The 12,177-nt window shown below is 31.5% G+C and overlaps 2 protein-coding genes across 4 annotated transcripts; one reads left to right on the forward strand and one right to left on the reverse strand.

The window, feature by feature from the left end:
• Positions 1–3,437: 3,437 nt before the first annotated feature.
• On the forward strand, positions 3,438–8,119 carry LOC107432549 (probable E3 ubiquitin-protein ligase ZFP1). 3 transcript variants are annotated; one of them, XM_016043709.4, is made up of 7 exons: positions 3,438–3,597; positions 3,821–3,915; positions 5,529–6,350; positions 6,701–7,074; positions 7,228–7,326; positions 7,440–7,607; positions 7,770–8,119. In XM_016043709.4, the coding sequence occupies exons 3-7, from the start codon at positions 5,546–5,548 to the stop codon at positions 7,914–7,916; spliced, it is 1,593 nt and encodes a 530-aa protein (XP_015899195.2). In that variant the 5' UTR covers positions 3,438–3,597; positions 3,821–3,915; positions 5,529–5,545; the 3' UTR covers positions 7,917–8,119. The 3 variants fall into 3 exon arrangements, with proteins under 3 accessions (XP_015899195.2, XP_015899193.2, XP_015899194.2); XM_016043707.4 differs by having other exon boundaries at positions 3,439–3,597; positions 6,683–7,074; XM_016043708.4 differs by lacking the exon at positions 3,821–3,915 and having other exon boundaries at positions 3,441–3,597; positions 6,683–7,074.
• Positions 8,120–8,975: 856 nt separating this feature from the next.
• Positions 8,976–11,541, reverse strand: LOC107432507 (ras-related protein RABA1f). The gene is made up of 2 exons (XM_016043653.3): positions 11,121–11,541; positions 8,976–9,906 (listed from the first exon to the last, which is right to left on the reverse strand). Exons 1-2 carry the CDS (start codon positions 11,339–11,341, stop codon positions 9,474–9,476), a joined length of 654 nt encoding a protein of 217 aa, XP_015899139.1. The 5' UTR covers positions 11,342–11,541; the 3' UTR covers positions 8,976–9,473.
• Between the last annotated feature and the right edge of the window lie 636 nt (positions 11,542–12,177).

Consider the following 12,177-nt stretch of genomic DNA (forward strand, 5'->3'; position numbering starts at 1 on the left):
TTTATGTTTCATTTTCATATTTAATTGATCAAATAATAAAACCAATATTAATTAATGAGATTGGGGTTAGTGATAAAGCTCTAAAAATTTATATCCATATATTTAAAGATATGAGTTTGAGTTATGTTTTTTTTTTTTTTTTCCCCTTTTAGTTTAAAAAATATGGTAATCCTGGATTAAATAAATAAATAAATAAATAAAAGAATAAAACCATTGCAAAATAAAATGGTAAGAAAGAAGAGATAACAATAGCAAAAAGAAAAAGGAAAAGGATGAAGAAGGCAATTAGTACCCCTTGAGCCTTGAATCCTGTGTTACAAGGTGAGTGGAATGAGAATTGTACATGTGTCTAAAGGGCATAAAAAGAATATCCTTTTGGTATTCGTGGAAGCCTATTTTTTATTTTTATTTTTCACTATTCCTATTGATTATATTTCACTTTATTTTTTATTATTTATATTATGGAAATTCATTTTATCTAAAAAAACAAAGCCTTGTCGTGTTGCTGTGGTGTTTGGGTGTTGTAGACCCTACTTCTGCGGCCATTAATTATCCATTTCGAACAAAACGACAATCAGAAGCGTTTTCCACTGCCTATCACACAGAAAAACTGTAATTTCATACAATAATACGCCACCGTCCTCAGTCAAGTCCCCTCGCTTTTCTGACTCTCTCTTCTCTTCAATGGTAAACGCGGCGGCGCAATCAAACCATGCGACCGCCAAGAAAATTAAATAGGTAAAAACGCACACCAAAAACGTTTTATTATTTTTTAATTAGACAGTCAGTTTCTGTTTTTGGTCAACAAATGGCTACAACACCCCCCCCAGCCCCCCTTCTCTCAATATATATATATATATGTATGCATTTAGATTAGAGTGTAAAGGTAAACATACCAAATTTTGTTTATCAAAAGTCTTACAGTCAAGGCAGAAAAAAATTAATTGTATAATATCAATTTATATATATATATATATATAAATTAAATTTTTATCATTTAACTTTCAAATGACTGGTGGGTTTTTATTGTTCGTCCATTAATTTAGTGTTTTTATGGTTCATCGGCTGAATTAGATTAGGAGAGCTCCAGCACAAATAAAATGCACCTAAAGTTTTAGTGGAAGAAAATACGTCTACAGTTTTTACCAAAAATAATAATAATAATAATAATGATGATGATGATGATGATGATAATAAAATATAGAATAATAATAATAATAATAATAATAATAATAATGGTTATGATGATAATAAAATATCCTATATTTTACACCTAATATGCTTGCCACGTGTAACCATTCAAACAAGACTAATTAATGTTCTTATAGACTTTTTTTTTTAAATAATAATTCATATTCAATGTGTAAGAGTCAAAATTCAACAAAGAAAATAAAATCTTATGAATATTAGTGGTTACTATATTTTAAGTTATTATTATTATTGTTTTTGTTGTATAATTTATAAATTAATAAAATTACTTTGTTGTATCCGTGAAAATAACTGTCAGTATTATTTAAGCAAAGAAACTTACATATAAGACGCCTCTTTAATTCTTTTTTTTATTATTTTAGAATTTACAGTTGCATGCTTAGTTTTTAAAGTTTCTTTTTGTTTGCAACAGAAGTATGCTTTATTAAAAAATAATGTAATATCATAATTAGAGTCTTCATTACGATAGTTATATTAAAAAAAAATTCATGAAAAAATTAATATGTCATTAAATCTTAAAAATAAAATTACATATTCTAATATTTTAATTACAATAACCCCTTATAGCATTAATTATCTGTTTATATTTGATTTCTTCATTTACCTGTCTAAGGTGTGCTCTTACGTTTTGCCCAAAAGGGAAAACCGGAAAATGCAAGAAAAAAAGAAAGAAAAGTGTTTTGTCAGTTTAATATATGACTATATAAATATCTAATATGTACATAGAGTCTAAATCTATGTACTTATTCAAACTAATATCAGAAACTGTTTTCATTTTTCAACTCCAATTGTTTTTTTGTGCCTAGCCAAAAAAAAAAAAAAAAAAAAAACGTTTTGTGTGGTATGACTTAACTATATAATAAATGTGCATGAAAGGATGATATATACATAATACCATGCGGGCCAAAATTCAAAGACGCATCGCCTTCAATTTTTTTTTTCTTAAAAAATTAAATGTGTGGAATAATTTTGTTCTCTCTAAAATTATAACCAAAAAATAAAAATAAAAATAAAAATCGTTCTTCCCAAAAATGGAAAAATAGTAAAAATAAAAAAATATTAATAAAAAAAATTGTTGAACTATAAGACTTATTTCGATAGCTGATTTTGATGGAGGAGTAAGATTTAAATTGAAAAAATAAGAGAAATACTATAGCAAGTCGAATTAATTGTTTTATTTTCTCTATTTCAGTTCTAAAATAATATCAGATCCTTTAGTTGGATTATAGAATTCAAATATATCAAGTCCTTATTTGATTATATATTTTTAAAAATTATTTTCTAATACATCCCTTAACGAAGCTCTAAAGTTTGTAATAAAATTCATACCACAAAAAGTATATATGTCTTAAAAAAAAAAAAATAGCATTGAGAAAAAAAATAGAAAAAGATGGAAGTAGTTGCAAAGTTGCTAATTAGTTGTTGAATAATAAGGTTCAATACATAATTGAGAACTAATCCTACAAAAAAATAAAAATAAATAAATAAATAAAAAATAGTTGAGATTGCCAAGAGTTTTTCACTAGTTGAAAAGAAAATTGTATAATAATCATCCCTATACTTACATAATCAATTTTTCTTATATATAACAAAAAGCGTTACCTTGCACTAATCATAAGAATATATTGATAATTTTCAGTTAATAAATAAGATTTTTTTAATGAAACTATTTATTTTAAATGTTTAATAAAACTAAGTTACACAAGAAAAAAATGTTTTAAACTTAAAAATTTATTTTTGACCGTAAAATTAGAGAAGATTTATAATTATACATTGATATATCTCGTGAAAAAAATATAGAATTAAATAGTTTCAAATAATTTTTTACTTAAAAAAAAATGAATGTAATCTTGAATTTTTGTCAAATTCAAACATATAGTTACCCAATTTAACAATAATAAGCATGTCAAAAAAATAATAAGAAAAATAGTATTAAAAAATAAAAAAAATTTCCCGGATGAGAGAAATTTAATTATTATTATTATTTTTTTGGGAACAAAGGGTAATTTAATTAACTGAAGTTCTTTTATTACAAGAAAAAAAAAATAATTTTTTTTATCTTAGAAAAAAAATAGTTTACAAAAAGGAAAGGGAGCGAGGTTTTTTGCCAGGGGTATTTTTGAAATTATGAGAAACTGTAACGGTCATAATTAGGAAACTCTCAACCATTAAACCGTCTGAAGAAAAAAACAAAAAACAAATAAAGAAAATCTTTGTTTATATATAATGAAACAGAAGCAATCCAACTATTTCTCTCTCTCTCTCTCTCTCTCTCTATTTTACGCCCAATTTTTTCTTTCTCTTTCTACAATTTTCGTTCTTCGCTCTCGCTCAGATCCCTAAATCTCTCTTTTTTCTTCTTAATCAGTCTGATCAATCTTTGTTCCGGTTAGTTCTTCTTTCTTTTTGCGCTTTTTTTTCCCCCAATAATTTGATCAAGCTTTTTTACTTCAAATTTGTTTGCTTTTCTAGCAGTTAGCGATTGTTCTAGGGTTTTTTTTTTTTTCTCCCCTTTTTATATCGTTATCAATTTTATATTTCAACAATCCCTTTTTCTTATATTTTCTGGGTTAATTATAAATTAGGGTTTTTTTCTTTAATTTTTTTTCAGGCACTGAATTTCGCTTGGGTCGAATTTTTCCATTGCATTATTCGGTGAAATTTCTGACTTCTGTGGTGTTTTTTTTTTTTTTTCATGATCATAAGGTACGTATAGTTTTATGCCATTTCCTTTAAAGTTTTTTGCATTATAATTTGCACTTAAAAATTTGGAATATAAAAAAAAAGAAAAAAAAAAGAAGAAATTGAGCAAAAGTTTTAAATATCGTCTTTTTATTCTTATGGGTTTCTTGAAAGACATCAGGCAAACCTTATGGTGGAAAAAAATTACATATAAAAATGTCACATGAACTGAAAAAGCTTGGTATCTCAAAAATTTCCCCCTTTTTAAACAAAGGGGTACTTTTTTTTTTTTTAATTTTTAATTTGTATAGAAAATTTTGTGATGGCATTACGGTAATAAGTTGGATTGCTCCAAATTTATTAGTTGCATTTGTGTTTTTTTTTTTTTTTAAATTTTTTAAACATGTTATAAATATAATATCTGTTAATATTAGATTATCTGGTCCAGATTGCTACTTTTTGTGCTCCATTATGATGTGTCAAAAGAGATTTTTTATTTTTATTTTATTTTTTTATTTTTGGGTTTCTTTTCTCCTTGTTTTGTCGCTCTTCACGTATAGGCTTTTATTTATTTTTAGGTTATCCTATTTAGTTTGTTACTCTTGGCACTTTGGCCGATATATATTTTCTCTTGTAGCTGCCTGCTATTTTCATACTTGTGCTTTGTTTGTATTCCTTGTAATTTTTGTTATCTTGCAAATGTGAGGTAAAAACTCCTTTCTGTGGTGCTATTTTGGAATCGTCTTTTGTTGTAGGTTACCTTTGATGTTTTTGGCATCTTGTTTCAGATGAGAATGGAGGTCTTGTGCCTGATCCTTTCATTAAAAAAAATTAGGAAGTAGGTTTACTGATGGGCAGCAAATGATATACAACGTAACATATGTCAGTAAAGTTTTTGGAAGATTAGAATTTAGTGAATGCTGACTGGGCCTGAAAAACTTGATTTTTATTTTATCAAGTATCTCCCTGGAAATTAAATTCTTGCTAATGGAAACTCATGGCTCACAGTATTTAGCCATTTATTTAACTATTTAAAATCTTTTGTTTTTATTATTTCTATTTTTTTATTTTTATAATTATTGGCTGTACTTTTTGAAGGAGTTGGAGTTGTAAAGGATAAGTTTAAACATACAGTTGAGTAAGTTAAAGTGAGATGACCTGTATTGGTCTCGTATTATGTTTAACATGACCACTTTTGCTGTATAATGCTGGTTAATAATTCTTCTACAAAAAGATACCGAACGCATATCAGTTTTTCATTTTAGTTGCTGAGGCTGCCTCAGCTTTGTGAATCTAATAATGGAGTATGCAGCTTTCATATTTGATTTAGAAGTTTGGATGCTGATCCAAATAATTCATGATCAAAGTATATGTTGCCGCAATATAACTTGAATCTTGAGTGTTTCTGACCTATGAAACTTAACCATATTTTTCCCTGCCTTACTTTTAGTTTAAAACTTCAGCTTGAGAAAGACATTTAAGGAAAAATTAGATCTTATGTCAAGTCATCTGTTTGATTTATTGATACTGAAAACAACCTGTTATTCCAGAATTGATCAGTTGCTGGAAATTTATGTGTACATGCTAGTTTATCCTTTTACTGTTTACCTAATTGATTTCTGCTAATTTTGTGGCAGGGAAAATTTCCATCAACATGGGCCAAAGAAATATGCTATGCACCAATCAGATTATTGATCTAGAAATGGATCAACAAGGCCAAGGTTATCTCTATCCCGGGCCATCCATCCATTTGGGGGCCACAGCAAACTTCCCTCAGCCAAATATGCGCACAATGGTCACAGCTACAAGGAACACTGCTAACTTTGATACCCAATATTTGCCTGAGCGTCATGACAATGCAATGTTTTATGGGATGACACAGTACAACACTGCTCAACATCACCATAATCTTGATTTAGGCATGACAGCTCCAGCCAACTTTTATTATCCTTACATTACGCCTTCATCTAGTGCTGGCGTGTTACCTGTTCCTTTAAATGCTGTTGGAATTTCTGCAGACGATTATGGAAGGAATGCTAACTTTGTGGATGATGTCAGAGGTCCATGCAAAAGAAAAACTCCTGAAGGCTTTCCAGGAAATTATCAACATTATAATGCCTCTGCAAGCCATAATTCGTCAATGCTTCCTTTGAATGCAAGGCATCCTGATGGGGTTGCTGTGATGGATGCTGCATCTTTTTCGCTGCCTCCGTACATAGGAACTGGAAACCCGTCAGTTATAGATGTAGGACCTCAGAGTGGTGTGAGGAATAGGTTGGGTGCTTCTGGTTTGGATTCTGTTCTGACGCATGACCATAATCATCTTAATCAAGGAAACTACATGAGTCAGCACTTTCAGCCAACCGGTACTCTCTGGTTAGAACAACACATAAGCAGCAGTTCTGGTGATCCTGGTGCTTCAGCTTGGAATCAAGCCCCTTCTATACCTTTTGTGCATGGTTAGTCTTTCATCCCCTTAGATCTTTGATTGTAGAAATGGAAGTATTAATGTTTTTAACACCTTTCTCATTTTTATGATGGAAAATTTGCGAAACTATTTTTTCAAGCTTTGGTTTTGTTACAAGTTCTTTGTCTTAAATGATACATATATTTTTCTCAAATGTGGTTCTTTCATTCCCTAGTGTTCTATATTGGTTTTTATTGTTTTTCTATGAAAATAATATTTATGTTGCGAAATTGGAGCCATTTGTAAGGATTTCAGGTGATTTTTTATGTAACTTATAATCATCATCCTGTAATAGCAATTGATTAGTTCTCTCTCTGACTACAGGGGGAAATGTCAGTGTAGGTTCTTTAGAGACTGCAAATATGGGTATGGCAAGATATCATGAAACAGCAACCGGTAGAAGTTCTCAAGGTATGCGGCATCCTTCTTCAGGCAACCACAGGCTTCAGAATCATCATCCATCACCGTCTATGCAAGGACCAAGAGGCCATAATATTCATTTCCATCCCCAAGTGGCAGCATCTTCATTTAGAATTTCCTCAAATTCATCACGTAATATTATGAATTCATCTCAGAATCTTTTGGAGGTAGGTCATAGGCAATCAGGTACTGTTCCGCCAACTGGCTTCAGGATATCCCGGCCTAATCGAGGAGTCATTCCTGAGAACGCTTTGAGGCATCAGAACCTTCCTCACTTGAGACTTTTCCAGGCTGATGTAATATTTCTTTTCATCTCTGCCATTTATGATTTTTTGTCCTCCTCCTCCTTGCACTTTCCTCTATTAGCGTATTGTCTTTTTTTCCTGGAATTATATGGTAATCATGTTGACAGTTATGCTGACTAAATTTAATGGATGATATTTTTCTAGGAGGTTGCAATACTAGAGATTCCAGATCTCTATGAAGTGGGAAATTTCACTGACCACCACAGGGACATGCGCTTGGATATAGAGGATATGACTTATGAGGTATAAGTCAATGAGGAGAGTTTGACCTTATCTGATCTTATCACTTGAAATTTGATTTTGTAGATAAATTATCAATTTTATTTTAACTTTATATCTTAAATATGGAACTGCAGGAACTTCTTGCACTTGGGGAGAGGATTGGCAATGTAAGCACTGGGTTATCTGAGGATGCCATTATCCGTCAACTAAAGTTGAGGACTTATTTCTCATCTTCAACCACTATAAACTTAGAAGAGGCTGAATGGACGGTTAAGGAAGCTGAGGCTTGCATTATATGTCAGGTACTTGATTCAAAAATTCTGGTAAAGTGTTTTTATTAGCATAAACGTTTGAAATCTGTTTTTCCTGTGTTTTGAACATAAGTCACATGTCTGTAATTTGTTTACTTGCTACACGGTTTTATCAATTTTTATTAATTAGTAGGGTATTTTTGGATTTTACAGGATGAATATAAAAACATGGAGAAGATTGGAACGCTGAAGTGCGGACACGAATATCATGCAGAATGTTTAAAGAAGTGGTTGCTAATTAAGAATGTGTGCCCTATCTGCAAATCTGAAGCATTGGGCACAGGAAGGAATGATTTATAGGAATGGGATCTGTGTGGGATAATGAAGTCAAAGAGACTCGTCCTTTTGGTTTTAATTAATTATTTTGTATATGTACCTTGCATATATGATGAACAGTCCTGTTCAGCTCATTTATTTGTTGGTTTCCAAAACATTGGTCCTGTATCTATCAAAGTTGTACAGATTTCTCATTTTGTTTATGTGATATATTAACTTTCCAGTAATTATGACGTGCTATTCTTTAGTTGTCTATTGATGATGCATAACCCTTTTGTGAATGAAAACCGCAGTCCTGATTCATTATTGTGAAAGTAGCCGGAACTCTAATCACATTTATGCAGGTGTTATTGTATATTTATGGCAACTTTTTCTAATTTTACGTCTAGATAAAAAATTGTTGTGTATTCATGAATTAGAAAACTGTGTTTTGATTTATTATTATTATTATTATTATTCTTTTTAAAATTTTGAAGAACACAAAATTGTTTGTGTAGTGAAGATTGTGCCGATAGCTGTTTGCACCTATAGCTGGCTAACAATTTTTACTGTTTTGAGAATAAATTTGTGCTATAGATTAATTTGGTTGGAAATTGGCAAGTGTGCCCGGTTAAGATTAGTTTTTGTTAATTTTAGCTATTTCTTTGTTGGTATTTTAGATTCTCAAAATGTGATTTAGCGTTGGCGATACATTAAAACATGCACGGTTCTAATGTAAGTTTTTGCTGCCAACCACGGAAAAAAACTGGCAGGTCATCAGGGTTTGTAGAGAGAGTTTTTACCAAATTTTTCTGCATGCTCCAAAAATCATGCTTAGCAAAGATTAAGATTAATATTAAGATTATTTCAATATATACGCTTCCCAAATACCAGGGAAATTGAACCAAAAAATAAAAAATAAAAAAAAGTCCTCATCAATCTGTCCACCAAGGTGATCAAAGATCTTAAGACTAAAAGTGAAAATAAAGAAAGAAAGAAAATCTTAAAGACTAAAAGTGAAAGAAAGAAAGAAAAAATGTTCTTCAATTAAAACCAACCAAAGCAACTTAAAATGCTCATAGGAAGAAATATGAGTTATCTATGTTCATAAGAAGAAATATTAGTTATCTAATTAGAAATTGAGTTTGATTCGATTGGTTATTCCTCCTGACTAACATGGAACCAATCCATCATTTAACAAATCCGGATGGGTCAAAGGACTGAGATTTTGCCTAGAGAGAACTAGTCTTCGTCAACTAATCATTTTTATGATCCACATCAAACTAATCAATAATCTCAGATACACAATTAAAAATTCCAAAACTCTTCCTAATCTACAAAACCAAAGTAGAACAAAAACTAATTGCAAAAATGAAGAAAAAAATATGTAGAGTGGGGACTAAAAAATAGGAGCAAATAATTAAGAAATTGACATAAGGAGTCATGACATTCCTTAGACGCCAAACCCTAAGACCAACCACTGAAAAGCAAAAAAGGTTTAGAAGGAAATCTATGAGTTTCCTGGTGGAATCTGTGAGATATGGCAGCAGAAAATGAATAGATAATGTATTTAACCTTGATCTTGATCTTTCAGTGTCATGGTTAGGCAGAGCAGCAACCAACTTTCTTGACAGCTGAAACATCATCCTTGCCTCCAACATTTATGGTTTGCCCCTTGGGCAAGGCTGCAGGGTCATCTCCGATATCAAGCACTTTCCGGCTGACCACATGATAAACTTGAGTTAAGACTTGAGTGAACGCATTCTCAACATTCAGAGATTCAAGGGCTGAAGTCTCCATGAAGAAGGCATTCTCTTTCTCAGCAAAGGCTTTAGCATCCTCAGAAGAAACAGCACGCAAATGTCGCAGGTCTGCCTTGTTACCTACAAGCATTATCACAATATTGGCATCTGTATGACCACGTAGCTCCTTCAACCATCTGTCAACATTCTCAAAAGTGACATGCCGGCTGACATCATAAACAAGCAAAGCACCAACAGCTCCACGGTAGTATGCACTTGTAATTGCACGATATCTTTGACAAAGATCAGAAAGAAGCAAAATTACTCATTGAAGTTACAAATGTTTAGAACCAGATCATTAATATGAATTTAGATTAATCGTCCTCAACTCATAACTTTTTCTGCCTTCCACTTAAAAGATATAATTAAAGATCCTCCATAGAATTTTATTTTAGTTGCATTATTCGCCATCTGCATACAATTTTTTGCAATCCTAATATAAATTGAATGAGAAGAACAGAGGGAAATGTAACAAAACTAAATCAATTGGAAATCTATGTAAAATTTAGAAATTCAAAAGGGTTTGTCTAGTAATTCAAAGAAATGAACATGCATATATTTAATATTGAATGTTATTCATACCTTAAAATATTTCTCTGTTAAAAAAATGATATATTTTTTCTTCTCTTCTCAAACTCATGTTATACCATATAACGGTCTATAAAATATGTCAGAATTTCAAGGCAATACGTTATTTTGACCACCCTTCTGATTGCAAAACCTTACAAGTCAGGAAACCACATCAAAATATTTCCTCAGAAATCTTCATATTACCATATTCATAAGAAAAGCATAAAACACATTAATAGAACTAAATATCAAAGCCAAAATGATTCCATTTGAGATCTACAAGCTTAAAACCAATAAATATAGCCATTCTACACCTAGGGAATGAGATTGGCATCTAGTCAACTTTTACACAAATTTACTCCTTTAAAAAGCGAAAAAGTTAAAAGCCATCACTAAACGATCAATTTATTGCTATTCAGTATCAAGCAGCCATAATTATATATATCATGCATTTCACCAAACAATCATTCTATGCCTGCTTGAACTTTTTTAAGTCATGATCACTGTCCAAGACCCAAAAGGGTCATGTTTTAAAGCCTCCAAAACATATTATTATATACGTCTTCTGATAACAAAATAAGAAAACTAAACGTCGACTCGATAAAGCTAATTGTCAACTAGGAGCTCATGATTTCCACATCTCAAATTACATGATCCCAAATTTAAATTTTTTTTACGTACCAACCATTCCGTATCTATATCTAATATATATATATATATATATCAGCTTCATCTAAACAACGAATATAATGAAAAAAAAAAAAAAAAAAAGGAAACTTTTCTACTAAATTCCCCACATTTTCTGGGAAACCAAACAGACAAGAACTCAAATCCAAAAACCCAATCACATAAAAGAAAATTAGGTTGTGGGGTGAACCTTTCTTGGCCAGCGGTATCCCAAATCTGGGCCTTGACAATCTTATCGTCGACGCTGATACTGCGGGTGGCAAATTCGACTCCGATTGTGGACTTGGACTCGAGGCTAAACTGGTTGCGAGCGAACCTCGACAACAGATTGGATTTGCCCACTCCCGAGTCTCCAATCAGCACCACTTTGAAGAGGTAGTCGTAGTCGTCGTCCGCTCTGTACGCTGCCATGATTCGGGTCGGATCGTCCTCCTACGTATCAGCCGTTGAAATTGACAGGCGGCTCCGATAGAATCCGGATTCAGTCGTTGTTGGTTATTTGCTTTAAAGACACGGAAGCCAGAAAACGAGAGAAAGAGATAGAGTGATCATGGCTTTTCAGTATCCAATTTGCATGAGAGACCTACACCCCCTCTCCCCCATGTTATATTCCTCCACGTCCACTTTCACAATATTTTTATAGCTTTTATTTTATTAAAAAATTATATTAATTTTAAAAATTAAAATTATTATTTTGATATATGTTTCATGTTTGGTGAATTATATATATATATATATATATAGAATATAGAGAGATTCTATAGTCAGGTCGGTCCTAACTATAATGGATGCGGTCCAAAAATATGAGGAAATGCTTAGCTATTGGATTTCAACTTATTCAATGAACGGCTTAGATATTTTCCTGTCACATGTGAGAAATTGCAACCATCCCGCAATAAAAAATCATTTCCTTTTCTGTGCCGCATAACTGTTCACAGACCTCATCATTTCAAAATTTCGAAATCCATTCTCACCGTTTCAAAATTTCAAAATTCTCAATAAAATCTACCGTTTTGAACTGTTTCAAAATTCCCCATTCAAATCCCACCATCTCTTAGCGTTTCTAAGTTCCCAAATAAAATCCGCCATCTCCCGCTCCTAGCCCCAGATATCTTTGCTTCCATCATCTAGGCCTTCTCCTCGACAATCCTAAAGGTTAGTAATTTTGAGCCTCTGCTTTGTTTTTTTTTTATTTTTTTATTTTTTTATTTAATGTAAACCAATGGCTTATTAAATCTTGCATTGTC

Source organism: Ziziphus jujuba, chromosome 11 (genome assembly GCF_031755915.1).
Source record: "Ziziphus jujuba cultivar Dongzao chromosome 11, ASM3175591v1".
In the NCBI taxonomy this organism is placed as follows: domain Eukaryota; kingdom Viridiplantae; phylum Streptophyta; class Magnoliopsida; order Rosales; family Rhamnaceae; genus Ziziphus; species Ziziphus jujuba.